Source organism: Anopheles bellator, chromosome X (genome assembly GCF_943735745.2).
Source record: "Anopheles bellator chromosome X, idAnoBellAS_SP24_06.2, whole genome shotgun sequence".
NCBI classification, from domain to species: domain Eukaryota; kingdom Metazoa; phylum Arthropoda; class Insecta; order Diptera; family Culicidae; genus Anopheles; species Anopheles bellator.
This window is the reverse complement of record NC_071287.1, coordinates 1614359-1628806: the sequence shown is the minus strand read 5'-3', so window position 1 is coordinate 1628806 and position 14448 is coordinate 1614359. Positions and strand designations below refer to the sequence as shown.

General features: G+C 52.3%; 1 protein-coding gene across 1 annotated transcript; it reads left to right on the top strand.

Annotated features, from left to right (window-relative positions):
- Window positions 1-5487: 5487 nt before the first annotated feature.
- Window positions 5488-11807, top strand: LOC131213249 (eye-specific diacylglycerol kinase-like). Its single transcript, XM_058207257.1, is given in 13 exon segments — window positions 5488-5577; window positions 5639-7285; window positions 7330-7449; window positions 7513-7719; window positions 7850-8239; window positions 8301-8383; window positions 8457-8631; window positions 10071-10495; window positions 10555-10848; window positions 10945-11168; window positions 11237-11545; window positions 11618-11711; window positions 11783-11807. Coding segments are annotated over 13 exon segments (4083 nt in total).
- Window positions 11808-14448: the final 2641 nt, after the last annotated feature.

The window sequence follows — 14448 nt, the reverse complement described above, 5'->3', positions numbered from 1 at the left end:
GGCATACCTTAAGGCGAACAGTTGACCGTTGACGCGCGGAACGAACCGAACGATTTCAAACAACGCCTGTTCAAGAGCCATCTTTTTATACCTTTTTATTTTCTGTTTTTTTGTTTTTCGGTCGGTAGCAAAGCAGCGGACACCACACGCCACACTGTAAGGCGAATGTGTAAATAAAAAAACAGAGAGCTTCCTGCCGTGAGGGGCAGGAACCGGCACGGGGTACCGGCTACGAAGAGTACGAATGCATCAATAAAGAGTGGAACAATTCCCTATTTTGTCAAACAAAGCATTCTTAGCATACATTCCCCGCTTACGCAGAAACAGAAAGAAAATAGTCTCAAATCGCGTTCACGTTGTCGATAGTTCCTTCTTGCTAAACGAAACAGTTTTATGGGTGACTTGCGTCGTCTTGAAGGAAGGGAGGACACCGGCTGACGCGCACAGCTGTTCACAGGTTTCGCGAGAGATTCTGCGACCAGAGAATCCCGCCTCTATGGCTGCGGCTGCGCGCCCGAACCCATGCTCCACATTGTGCGCGCACATTCACTCTCCGGTACGAATTTTCCCCTCCATTGTTTCCTTTTTCCTCTTGCGCTGCGCTTCTCACCCGGTGTGAGAACGGCAACGCGTTCACTATTCCGGTGCTGGTTTTTCGTAAACCGAGTTTTCACTTCCTACAACACAATCCGCACTTACGGGGGGCACTCGCTTTGGCACGGGAAAGAGTCGCCACCTCTTCCCTTTGGCGACGGGGCAAATCCGTCTCTCTCTCTCGCGCGCGTGGTCCTGCTCGCGTCAACATACTACTGTGGCCAGCAGCTAACGAGACTGTTTGCTAGTAACTCTAAAACTCAACAGTCACTCAACATGGATTCCAACAAGGCTAAAAGTTGTTGGACCATAAGTTTTTTGATTTTTTTTAAGTGTTCCTGATCAGATAACATCGATCGATCGTCCTGGCCGTGCGTGCCTTTTGACGTATACCTTGACGTGTATACGTACTAGGCTGTTCAATAAGTTCGTATGGTCAGAGAGCACAGAGGTACAGAGAGAGCTGCTAAGAGCCTGATTTTTTTTGTTATATTGGTACACTCTTCAAATGAACGTATTTGAAGTTTCATTTCAATCGGTTACTTAATTTTTCTTTTAAAAATTTATTTAGTATCGACGTGTCACAGTATTTTTTACAACGGAAAAAATCAAGTCTTGTGCAGTGAATTATTTTTTTTAAGGTTTAAAAGCAAAGGAGATTTATGAACGAATGTTGAGTGTGCATAAGAACTCTTCACCTTTAATTTGGAGGTTAAAAAGGGGATTTCTGAGTTTAAACGTGGTTGTAGTAGCCTTCAAGGCGATCCATGTCAAAAACACCAAAAACAGACACAACAACTGAATTCGTAAAAAAAAATCAGGATATCGTATTGGAAAATCATTGAATCACTGAAAGAGATTTAGTATAAGGCCTAGCTATCTCATTGAGTAGTATAACCAATATTTTGACTGAAGTTTTGGGTTCCAGAAAACTGTTTGCAAAATGGGTGCCGAATTCGCTATAAACGCATTCGAGTGCAACTTTCTCGACATTTAAAGCGTTTTCGATAGGATAAAGTGGATTTTGTGCATCGACTCTTTAATGTGGATAAGACTTGGGTCTATTACTATGATCCTGAATCAAAACAAGAGCCTAAGGAGTGGTGTGAACCTTTTCTGCTGTTCTGAAACGAGTTCATCTAGAAATTGCGTGCAAAGATGTTAGCATCAGTTTTGTGGGATGCGAATGAAATTTTGTTGGCGGATTACTTGCAAACTGATAAAACAATAATTTTTGATTATTGTTATAACATTCTAGACCTACTGAAGGTGAAAATTTGTGAAAAAAGACCCGGTTTAAAGAAGAAAAACATCCTCTTTCATCACGGCAATGAACCCTGTCACAAGAGCATTTTGAAAATGGCAAAAACCCATGAAACAGTTTAAAATGGTGGTTTTGACTTAACAAACAAAAAGCATCGAAGGACTCGAATAAAATGCACTGTCTGATGGGACAGAAAGGTGTATTGCTTCAGAAGCTCCTAAAACTTGACGAATGATCAATTTGAACCATGCATTGATAAAAAAACGACCAAAATACAGTTACCAGGTTTTCCGAATGGAGGCGCCTGGTGGGGCACAATGGCCAAAACAACCTGGCGTCTCCATGCCCTCCCCACATGCTGTTTCAGGATACTATCAAATCACTTGGATGGGAGCTACTATCCCTCCCCGCTGTATTCACCAGCCTTGGCTCTTTCTTGGCTTGGCCAGACACATATACTTTGAAAGAAATAGAATTTTTCATTTCAAAATAATAAAATAATAAAATAAAAGTTCAAACACAAAACTCTTCTCCTTCCTTTTTGGCCACAGTGTTACCCCGTGTTGCCATTGCCCGTGTTGGCCGCAAACAGGCAACCGCCAGCCTGTGGCTGTAGACACTGGGAAGAGAAATATTAGTAGTGCGCAAGGATCTTACATGCAGCGTGGAGCGAGGCACTACCTTATCCGTGTGGTTAGTCGTCCTTTCTTCGGTGAACCTGCAGGGCTCACTCACTGGTGAGACTTTGCAAACTCGTATACTGAGGGGAACATTCATACGGATCTCTCTCTCACTCTCTCACTTGCTCTCCCTCTCCCCACGCCTCTCTTTGTCTGCCGCAGCGGGGTGTAAAGTGTGCTGCCGCACAGGTTTCCTTGGCCCTACCGCAGTTAGCTTGAATTCCACCTCGAGATGGGAAAGCTCCTACGAGCAAACCCCGACGAGTAGATGAGGCCACCCAGCTGATGGTGGACGATGGCGACTACCCTTTGTTCTGACAGCCGACGGGGGCGATGACGTATACAGACGAACGTTGTGTTCTGTTTTGACTTCCGAACTCTGCTCTGGCTCTGCCTGCCGAAGCCGAAACGGGACACGATCGGGGTTCGGGATTCCGAACCATTCCGTGGTCCTGCCGGGTGGTGCTGGTGGGGCAACGGAACCGGTTCGCACTTTGTTACGCTTTTTTTCTTCTTTCTTTCTTATCGTCCTCTCAGTCCTGGCACCGTTGGCTGGGCTGAGCTGGGCTGGGCGGTGGTAGTATTGAGCGGGAGCGCTACGGGAAAGAATGCAAAATAACGATTAGCGCGACCAAGGGACACCTGTATGTGTGGGTGGGTCGTTGGGTGGTGGGTATGTTCGCACGGTATGTGCACGTCATCGCTCGACATCCTGGCGCGGCCCTCTCTGTATTGTGGTCCGTGAAAGGGGGGAAGGTGCGTGCCTTACGATGGCTCCTCCTCGGAGCGCTTCTTCCCGCTTCGTCCGCTAATTGCTGATGTTTGTTTGATGTTTTGTTTTTCCGCCATTGTCCCGGATCCCGGACATACAATGGGTGGTGTCCCTGTGCCGAAGCTTTTGATAGAGCGCGGGGGGGGAGGAGCAGGCCCTGCTATGGTAGGCTTTGGTAGCACGCAATTCCCGTAAGTGTTCTCCGTTGCTGCTGCTGAGCTGCTCCTCTGTGGATCAGCAACGACGGTGACTAGAAACGACGAGAAAAGCTCACACTCTCGCGCGGAGCAGCCGACTCGCCGTGTGCTGGTGTGCGTAGATGCGCAGACTCGCAACGGTGAGTGCAAAACGGACGTTGTGCCAGACGAGAGTCCGGACGCCAAAACAGAGAGCGCGAGTGCCAGCAGCGGATCAGACGTCAGGCAGATACGGTCGGGATGAGTTCGACGTGGTCCGAAGCGCAGTCGACACACCACGGCACGGCTCGGAGCTGTTTTGTGACCGTTCCTGCCGCACTGAAGAGCGGCCAGAGTGACTGTTAGTGAAGGCTCTAGGCTCTAGTGCTCGGTGCTAAACTGGCCTCGGCCGCCCGCCTACACCGAGAGTGTGCGTTCTGTGTTCTGTGCCCACCATCACCATCGCTGCAGCAGCAGCTGCCGTAACACCGACCGACCAACCGACCGAGCGAAGCAGCAGCACCAACACCAACAACAGCAGTGACAGCACTGAGCGCACCGCGACGAAAACAAACAACACGAGCCAACCATCAAAATTTTAACAAGCGCTAAAAGCAGCCCGCTGTCGTCGCCCTTCTGTTTGGTGTGCTTTTTTCCCTGGCCACCACTCTGCTGTTCCGAGTGTCGCCCAGTGCGTGCGGTGGTGGCGGTGGTGGCGGTGGCGGCGGTGGCAGTGGCGGTGTGGCCGCCACGAGTATGTGTTTCACAACAATGTGAATCAGGTGAGCGAGCGAACGAGCGAGTGAGGGAGCGAGGGAGCGAGGGAGGGAGCGCGCGCACACGATCGATGTGTCTGAGGATGTGTGCCAGCCCCCCCCTCCCCCCGAGTGGAAGGACGCGGGACTCTCTTAATGGGACTCCCGTTGTGGAGTAGTTGCTCGCTTCACCGGCGGGACGACGGACAACAAGTGTGACGAGCGTGCGCGTATTCCGCAGCTGCTAATTAGAGGACCACCCCCCCGAAATCCCGCATCCTGTACCCTCCCGGATCACCAGGCGTCTCGCATCGCACTCCGAGGCGTTTGGAGTGTTTAGGATTTAGGACACTCCTGGATATCCAGGAGCATCACAGGGCACCCGGGGTTGCGCGGGTGCGCGCGCCTGCCCGACTTAGTTCATGAGTGGTTCACTAGAATTACTGAAGGTGTCCGACACCTACTATATATAAAACCCCATATATATCTAAAAATGGATGTCTGTCTGTATCGCTTTTGCTCCAAAAATACTGAACCAATCCGGGTGAAACTTTGCACAGCGTAGTTTATGTGAACCCGGATTGTGAATAGGAAAGTTTCACCCTCCCACCCCCTCGGGGAGGGGGGGCTCCCATACAAACGTAACGTAACGTCTCATACAAAATCTAAGTTCATTTCAGTTAAGATAGTTTTCAAGCAAATTTGAGCCAAAGTCAGTCGTTGACCGACCGACTAATCCATCGGTAGTCAGACGTGGGGCTTGTTGGGGGGGGGTGGGAGCGCCCTAGTGCCATAACTAATTACCGGAGTACACGTAGTAAGAGGACATCCCATCCCCCCCCAACCCCCTAGCTTTCTTATCGGGCGTGGTACCACCATTATTAGCTCACTTGCGTCATGTCAGTATCGTGAACTTAGTCGCTTGACACTCTCGTACTCTACCCTCTACCTGATGCCTGTTGATTGTGTGTGTTTTCTTGAGGTCCTGATTGTGCTACCCAACGGCAACCCAACCCAGTTGATGTTGATCGTCGATCGTCGGGACCTCGGGAGAGAGCAGCGGACGGGGACTGAGCGGGTTCAGCTGTCGGCGGCGGCGTCGACGAGGCCGTCGGGCAATGTCGGGCAGGATAGTGTGTCGGTGCTGCGGGACATCGTAGTCTTTGTAGAGTGAGCGCGCGCGTGAGAGAGCGAGAGCGAGTGAGAGGGAAAGAAAGGGTACCATTGTGTCAGCAGCAGCAGCACGATGTACCGGTTACGGAACACCTTCACCCGGTCCCGGACACCAACGGCGGATGAACTGAAGACCCAGAGCAGCCTGGAGGTACCGAAGCAGGTGAGTCGCCCCATCTGGCATCATCCTACCGATCGAGTAACGTCACCTTCACCTTCGACAGATCCGTTCGGCATCGTTCGACGAGATACAGCTCGAAGCGCAACGGTCCCACGGGAAGGGAAGCAATCAGCTACTGTTGCCACCGGTGTCGGCGGATGAGAGGCAGCCATCGCGGAGCCTTCTACACGTGCCCCAGCTAGGCCCGGGACCGTCGAGTGGCCAGCGGTCACGCAGCTTCGATCTGACCGGCTCGTCCGAGGCTGGTGATGGCGGTGCCACGGTGGTGTCCGCGTTCCTTGACGTGCCGAAGCGCTTCCAGCGCCGCCGATCCAGCCAGAAGGTGCCGCCAGTCCTGTGCGTACACTGCATGTACCTGGAGGAGTACCTCCAGATGCGCCACCATACGGACACGGCGACCCCGGACGAGACGTTGCAGCTCAGCACCGGCCACAACTGGCGGGACTGGGTAGCGGGTGAAGACGATGACGACGACGACGGAGGCGGGGGCGGCGGCAACGACGAGGCAGTGGATGACGAAGAGGAGGTAGAGGGAGAGGAAGCAGAGGGAGAGGATGACGGCGAGGATGATGGCGAGGACGACGACGACGACGAGCGATATCTGATGGGCGCTCCGGTGCCTCAGTGCGGTGACTGGGAGGATGACGAGGAGGATGAGGACGATGAAGACGGGGAGGACGGGTCGGCTCGGAGCACCTACCGTCGGCACACCGCGTCCGAACTGTACCACACCGAGCACTCCGGAACGTCCTCGGTTCAGCTCAGCGACTACGCCAGGCTGTTTCCTCGCGTCTCCCAACGCAGCGTTCAGCTATCGGTGGACACGGCGGCGGGTGAGGAAGGCGCTGAGGTGGTGGTGGTACCGGCAACACCCTGTGCCATTACCGTCACCCTGCCCCCAGCACAGCCCGCTGAGCTCGGTGAAGCCTCGGTGCTAAGTGGGTCAGCATCGCAGGATGATGCTGGAGTCCCCGAGACGACGGAGGCCTCGGACGAAGCTTCATCGCAGGCCAACCGCACTCGTCGTCGGTCGATCACCCGCCAGGAAGCGATCGTCATCGAGACGGAGGGGACGCAAGGTCCCCCCGTGATCACCACTAGCGAGGATCACCCCCGGGGAGCCACCGGCAGCGAGGATAACTCAGCCGTTTCGCCTGACAGCGACAGATCCCGGCCCCGACGGCCAGTTCCGCCTCCGCCGCCGCTACCCCCGTCACGGCCACTGCCCCCGCCACCTCCATCATCGCCCCCACCCCTCCCGGATGTCTGCGTTTGCGGGAGTGAAGGAGTGGAGGTCCCCGCAGCAGATCCGGAGCCGGCGGACGCGGTGCATAACATCTATCTGCAGGTCCCGGACCTGCGACGGGATCGTGCCGCGTCCGTCGACTCGTGCTTCGCGAAGGTTAAGAGCGCCAAAACGGAGGAACTGCAGTCACCGAACGGGGACCTCACGCTGCTCACGGTGACTGGGGCGGCCAGCGGGATCCGTTCCCGTTCGGTGGACATTGTGCTGCCGACGAAGGAGCAAGCCCGCTACAAGGCACTCGCCCTGACGGACGCGAACGCGACCGGAGGTCCCACAGGGCCGGGGGGCACCGATGGCGATGGTGGACTGTTCGTGCAGCTAGTCACGAGCTCCGGTGGCAAAGAGTAAGACCGATCACTCGCCCCCACCAGCCAGCCGAGCCCCGTGTTTTAATCCGATCCCTTTTCCACAGGGGCAGCGGTTTCGAGCAGCGATACCGAATACGGTGCACACCCGACTGGAGCGACCGTGCCGTGGTTGGAGAGCACCTCTGGGCACCGACGGCCGTTTCAGGCGATTGGTGCTACGTGGGCGATAGCGACTGCTTGGTAAGGGCGTGAGCGACGTGCGAGTGACTTGCGACGGCACTCATTGTTTCTCCTCGCTAGCAGAAAACTGGCCCGCGAATCAAGTGTGCGGCGTGCAAGATCACATCGCATCTCACCTGCCTGGGGCTGCTGCTCGAGCGGAGTTTGCTGTGTAAACCGACCTTTCGCCACGAAGGCGTACCGTTGGATGCGACGGGCATTGGCACGAAACTCTTTCACCACTGGGTGCACCGGCGCACCGGGAAGGGCAAGTGCGGCCAGTGTGGTAAGGTAGGTACCCTTCCCGGAGTATCGGGTTTCCCAGCGGCTCTGTGGTCTGTGGTTGACTGCCGCCACTGAGTGATGCAACGCAAACCCTTCGTTCTGTCTGCTTTCAACTAACCACCACTCTTCTCTCCAGTCCCTGCAAGCGAAGCTGTCATTCAGCAGCACCAAGGAGATCGTGGCGTTGTCGTGCACCTGGTGTAAGTCGTCGTACCACAATAAAGAGGCCTGCTTCCACGCGAGTCACATCGTCGAGGAGTGTTCGCTCGGGGAGCACGGCAAGATCATCGTGCCACCGTATTGGATCGTGAAACACGCGTCCCCGGGCAGCGGCAAGGACAGTAAGCGGGCGCCCAAGGTGCCACGAGCGACCGCTGCGGCAGCGAAGGGCCCGAAGGTGCCAGGCACTCGGAAAGCTGCAGCGCCACCGCACGAATCCCGGACGTCTTTTGTGGTGCAGCCCCTGCCGATGGTGAAACTGACGCCGGTGCTAGTGTTCATCAATCCCAAGTCGGGCGGTAACCAGGTATGTGTCTATCTCTCACCCCCTCTCTGTCTGGACTAATGCCCCTCTGTCCCGTGTGCAGGGTTCGAAGTTGATCCAAAAGTTCCAATGGTTGCTCAACCCGCGACAGGTGTTTGACCTCAGCCAGGGTGGCCCGAGAATGGGGTAAGTGGCAGTACAAGCAGGGGTTGGCGTCCCGAACCACACAGGGGGGCTTCACGGTTCGTCTTACTTGCAGGTTGGAATTGTTCCGGCGGGTGCCACTACTGCGAGTGCTGGCCTGCGGTGGTGACGGTACCGTCGGCTGGGTGCTCTCGGTGCTCGATCAACTCAACTTTGTGCCACCGGCGGCCGTCGGTGTGCTGCCACTCGGCACCGGCAACGATCTGGCCCGGGCCCTCGGGTGGGGCGGAGTAAGTATCCTGCTTGCGGCTTCCGTCTAACATTTATTTAGCTTATACTAATACGCACAATACTTGTTACCTATTACACTACATTCTCCCCTCTAAACGTCGTTTATATTATTGCCCGTAATTAGGTTTTTATTTTCCTCTTTATCTCGCTGAACTTCTTACATCTTTTTTTTTTTGTTGTCCTGTTGCCCGGTCACTCCCGGTGGGCAGGTGCGGTGGGCGCCACCCCCAACGTCTGCGCCATCGGCTGCTGTTGCTCTCGTCGCCATTCACCGAGCAGTTTTTGGTGTGATGGCTGCAACACACGCGCTCACTCCCTCGAACGCTTTCTCGTTCTCACACATGCGTTGGACGATGGACTGGAGACCTAGACTCGCTTCTTCTTCGTTTCCTTCCATAGTCTCTTGTTGCTTCTTGGGGCGTGACATCATCACTTCTATCCACTATCTCGCGAGGTTTCACATATCTCTTTATCTGGTTCACGTGCACTAAATGCCTTGCATTTCCTTGGATATTAATGATATAGGTAGTGGGACTCATCTGTTTCAGAATTTTTGCTGGTATCCATCTCAGCAGTTCCTTAAAGTGATTTCTATATAGTACGCTTTCCCCATATTTATGTGCTCGATGTTCACATTTTCGATTTCCATTTGACCTGGTTTCTCTGGGACAGTCCCTTTGCTTTTCCTGCTTTTCTATTGGTAATGGTTTAAACCTCTCATTTCGTAACTTTAATCCCTTCTTTCTTCAAAAAACTACAAAATGCTTCGGAATTGAATGGTGGACCATTGTCCGACACTAGCTCCTTAGGATTTCCAAAATAAGCAAAAAATTTGTTCTAGTCTAGGTTCTAGCACACATCTGCAGTTTTTGACATATTCAATAACTTAACATCCATAAGCTTTGTGTATGCATCCATAATTATTGAAAACGTACGCGACTTAAAATAAAATAAATCCACGTGTATCCTTTCAAACGGATCACTGGCTGGTTTCCATTTGGTAGACTATTTCCCGTTCGACTGGTTGACGTAACTGACAAACATGACACTGTTGCACCAATTCTTCAATGTCTTTTTCAATGTCCAATTTTTTTGTAATTTCTACCTCCGATTCCGGTTCTATAATTTTAATCTCAAACGCGTGCCTCAAACGCATTTTGGAAAAAAATCTATCTCAAACTCTAATTGAATTCCTTTACGTGTGAGAGTTACTATCTCCGGTTGCGCACCTATCACTTGATGCAAGCTTCGCATCTGACCACTGAGTTCTTTGAAGCTGCGATAATGAAACTCTTTTTTTTAACACTTTTTCGATCCTAGACGCCAACTTGTTGCATCTTTGACGGTCGTCGACTAGACAGACTTTCGTTTATTTGGTTACCGGGAATGCTGATACTAATACGCACAATACTTATTACCTACATTACATCACCCACAGGGCTACACGGACGAGCCGATCGGCAAGGTGCTCACCAACGTGGAAACCTCCGAACCGGTGTTACTCGATCGCTGGATGCTGCGCGTCATTCCGAACACAACCCGATCCGAGACCGGCCCTAGCACCGGCACGGGCGACACAGGCAAAGACAACCTACCGCTCAACGTGGTGAACAACTACTTTTCGCTCGGCGTCGACGCGCACATCGCCCTCGAGTTCCACGAGGCTCGGGAGGCCCACCCGGAGAAATTCAACTCGCGGCTGCGCAACAAGATGTTCTACGGTCAGGCCGGCGGCAAGGATCTGCTCAAGCGCAAGTGGAAGGGGCTGGCCGAGTTTGTGACTCTGGACTGTGACGGCAAGGATCTGACGCCGAAGCTGAAGGAGCACAAGGTGCACGCGATAGTGTTCCTCAACATTCCTAGGTACCGTACACTTTGACGTTTTGACGCACTTGCTGACCTCACGTGTCGCTCTCTTGCAGCTACGGCGGTGGCACCCATCCGTGGAACAAATCGGGCGGCCAGTACGAGCCGGCCATCGACGACGGGATGATCGAGGTAGTGGGCCTCACCACCTACCAGCTGCCACTGCTGCAGGCTGGCGGTCACGGGACCTGCATTGCGCAGTGCCGCACGGCGAAGATAGTCACGTCGAAGAGCATCCCGATGCAGGTGGATGGCGAGGCGTGCAAGTTGAAGCCATCAATCATCGAACTTACCCTCCTGAACAAGGCTGTGATGTTAGCGAAAAAGAAATCGGGCAAAGCGAACGTGTCGTAAGTGCGGCTCGAAGTGTCGTGCCCTCGCTCCTCTCCCAACACTAAACCCCTTTTTTGTTTAACTCTTTGCCGTATCCCTTTTGTATCCCACAGACAAGACAAGATTGAATCCCTGAGCGTTAACCTTATGAAGATAATGATGCGCGACTACGAGCAGCATCACTACGACAAGGAGCGACTACGACAATCAGCGGTGTGCCTGGGTTGCCTTGAAACGCGCATCGTGGATCTGGAGCAACTCCGTGCACTCATCAACAAGTACTACGGCGAAACTTCGGACCGTCCCAAGCTGTCGCCGGACTGGTGCTTTATCGATGGTACGCAAGTCCTACGGATCACCACGGACGAGCCGCAACTTACGCTTTCGATTCCCTACCATTTCTAGCGTGCACTGCACAACGTTTCTATCGCATCGACCGTGCTCAGGAAAATCTGCACTTCATCACCGACATAGTGACCGACTGTCTGTTTTTACTGGACCAGGAGCAGCCGCCGGCTCGTGCGGACACCGAGTGCCGACCTTCTGCCCCATCACCGTCCCTTAGCCTGCCACCCCCGGACAGTGCAGTCGGGGGAGACTGTAGTGCTGTAGCAACTTCATACCCCAAGCTGCCGACCCTGAACCGCTCCCTGTCCGGACCACCTGGCTCGGAAACGTTCAGCTTTCCGGCGGTTCGTCCACTGGCCCGTAAAAGTACACCGTAGCCCCCCGCTAGCATATTAGCAATCGCGATCACTCAGCCCTCCCCTTTCTGTGCTCCCGTAGATTCTCAGGAAGCACTCCTGGCCACTGTACGAGGCACACCGGAGGTGGATAAGCATGAAATGGCGACCAAGAAGAACGTACAGCTAAACCCGAGGTTGTGTTAGCGTCACCGCTAACGACATTAGCACTTCGTTAGTAGTCTACATCGTTTCACTCTCTTCACAGGTCCGAGGCTCACCACGTCGCCTAAGTGGCGCTCGCTGCAGTCGGTCTCGCTCTTATCAACTCCGACCAATCAAAAGCCGCACTCCCCGCTGACGGACAATCGGAACAAATTAGCGCACTTTTGTTCACGGACCATCGACAGGCTGGCGGCGGAGGGAGCGGGAGAGCCGACAGGATTCTCTCACAGACTAATGCAGAGCCCGCAGACCAGGACACGCACCCGCTGCCCTCACAAAGATACCTTACTCTAAGCCACACTCGTCGACACAGAACTATAGAATCTAGAACTCCTTTTTTTCGCACGGCATGGTTCCACTAGCTAATAATGAGTGCGCGGCACGAGAAACGTCATCGGTATTGCAGGGCCCCTAGTGTCGGTAGTGGGCTGGGTATGGCATAGAGTATCCTTGCTCTACCAGTCTACTCTATAACGGACGAATTTAATACATCTCGCGGACAACGGTTTTGTGTAAATTAAACACACCCAAACACAAACTACAACACAACTACATATGAACGGGGATACTGCAACTACGATAGAAAAAAAAGGGGAGGCAGAGTGAGCGAGCTAGGCGATTGCTGTACAGTGCATTCTGCGGAACGGGGCTCACGATATCAATCGCTGGATGACAGGATGGAAAAAAGTTTGTTTTTTCAATCTTAGAGCACTGGGCCGTATTTATGAGGGGGGTGGCGAAAGTTGTTCCGGAGATTTTCCAAACACATACTCACCAAGAAAAACACACCAAATACTACTTAGACGTTTATCAGCAGAAAAAAGGGGGAAATATTTTAAGACTTTAAGAGTATATAACGAAGTACAGCGAACGCGCGAAACCCCTTTCATGTTGTTGTGCGCATCGCTACACTCCTTCGTATTTGATCATGTTTACGGTAGGACGGGGGGGAACTAGTAGAGGGGAACAAAAATGAGAGAGGCTAGGTGCTCTCTGAATTCCACGCAACGGCACGGCACAGCCTGGCACGCAAGCCCTTCCTAAGTCTACTTCGGGCGATCCCGACACTTGGCACACTTGACACTCGACCAAAAAAAAAAACACGTAACTCACTCGCTCCGCTCGCACGCGTACCCAGTTTTATCGAACAACGCAGTTTACCCTTTAGATTGTAGCCACTGGCACTTAGCAAGCCTGCATATTCTCAAACAAGGGTGATCAGTTCGGGGCGCACGCCTTAAAGGACCACATCGCATGCCTAGTAGTAGTAGTATCGGTACGCCACGCCAGGGCGTACGCGCTAGGAAAAAGGACGTAGTGAACTAGAGACGGCTAGACTAAACTAGGTCGTGTGGAGTAGATGTAGATCGCGGACACCTAACAGGACCATCACCGCTGCGAGAACCGTGTCACATGGAGTCTCGCGGAAACTCAGCAGCCTTCAGCAACCACTAGATAGCAGCAGCGAATCAAACCAAATGCCAAACACGCTCACAACGACACTCGCGCATCGTTCCCCAGTGCTCGATTTGTTCACCCTTCTTCCGCTACTGGATCTATCTGTTTAGTGTTTGCTTGCGTGAAGGCAACGAGCGGATCATTGATTTTCGATCAGGCCTGGTGTTGTGAGTGTTGGTAACTGTTCGTGGCATGTACGATCAGCGTGTAACGTGTCGAGCTTACATTTGGAACCACACCCTAAGATAAGCCGGAGAAGGCTGTAAAACACAACAGACACAACGAGTTTACCGTTGTTATACCCTGAAACAACGACGCACGCGTAGAAACTGCAACTACAACCAGTAACCACTAATGATGTGACTAAACAATTACAACGACAAAAAGGGCGGAGGCATCCTTCAATGGCTGATGCGTCAGACACAGAAACATTGAGTGAAACGAATCTTTTTTAACGGAATTGGAACCTACCTAGCCAGGAATTGAACGTGGTAGGAATTGGTGGCCATTGGCCAGGATCGAACATTTGGTAGCTGCACATTCGAACCCACACGCATCCATATGAAACGACACATTTTCCAGTGACTCAAACAGCGATGAAGGAATTGCACTGAGGAACGTACCACGGTGACGGTGACAAAGACAAGAGGCTGATTGAAACAATAGCCAAATCAGATGGACCACCCCAGAGAGAACCAAAGAAAGAAAGAAAGAGAGAGAGAGAGAAGAGATGGAAAATAGAGAAATATAAGGAGTTTGCAAGGGTAACGGGTAAACTGAGAACCAAAGAGTATCGGAGGGGCAGCGAACAAATGGAATAAAAGAGCAACACTCAGGATTTGTGAAAAAAAAATCAATCAAACAAACGAACAAACAAACGAACAAACAAACCAACCAACAGACAAACCAAATCCGCAACTGAACAAGCAGAACACACAGAGAACAAATTGAACAAGCTAGCAAACTAAGTAAAGTATCACTACTATATTCCTGGTGTTCTTTAGCGTACAACGAGAGAGTAATTTATTTTAAAAAAGGAATGAATGCAACAAACGTGTGTGTGCGTGCGTGCGTGTGTGTGTTCAGCAAATTGCTCTGCTTTACCGGTGACACACGAATACAAAACAGCGGACCAAGAACATCAATTATTTTTATGCGGTGAACTCAAAAACCAAAAACCAAATTAGATAGCATGTGATTGATGTGCTCGCAGATCTAGTGTACATGTGAGTATGCATGTGGTGGAAGAGC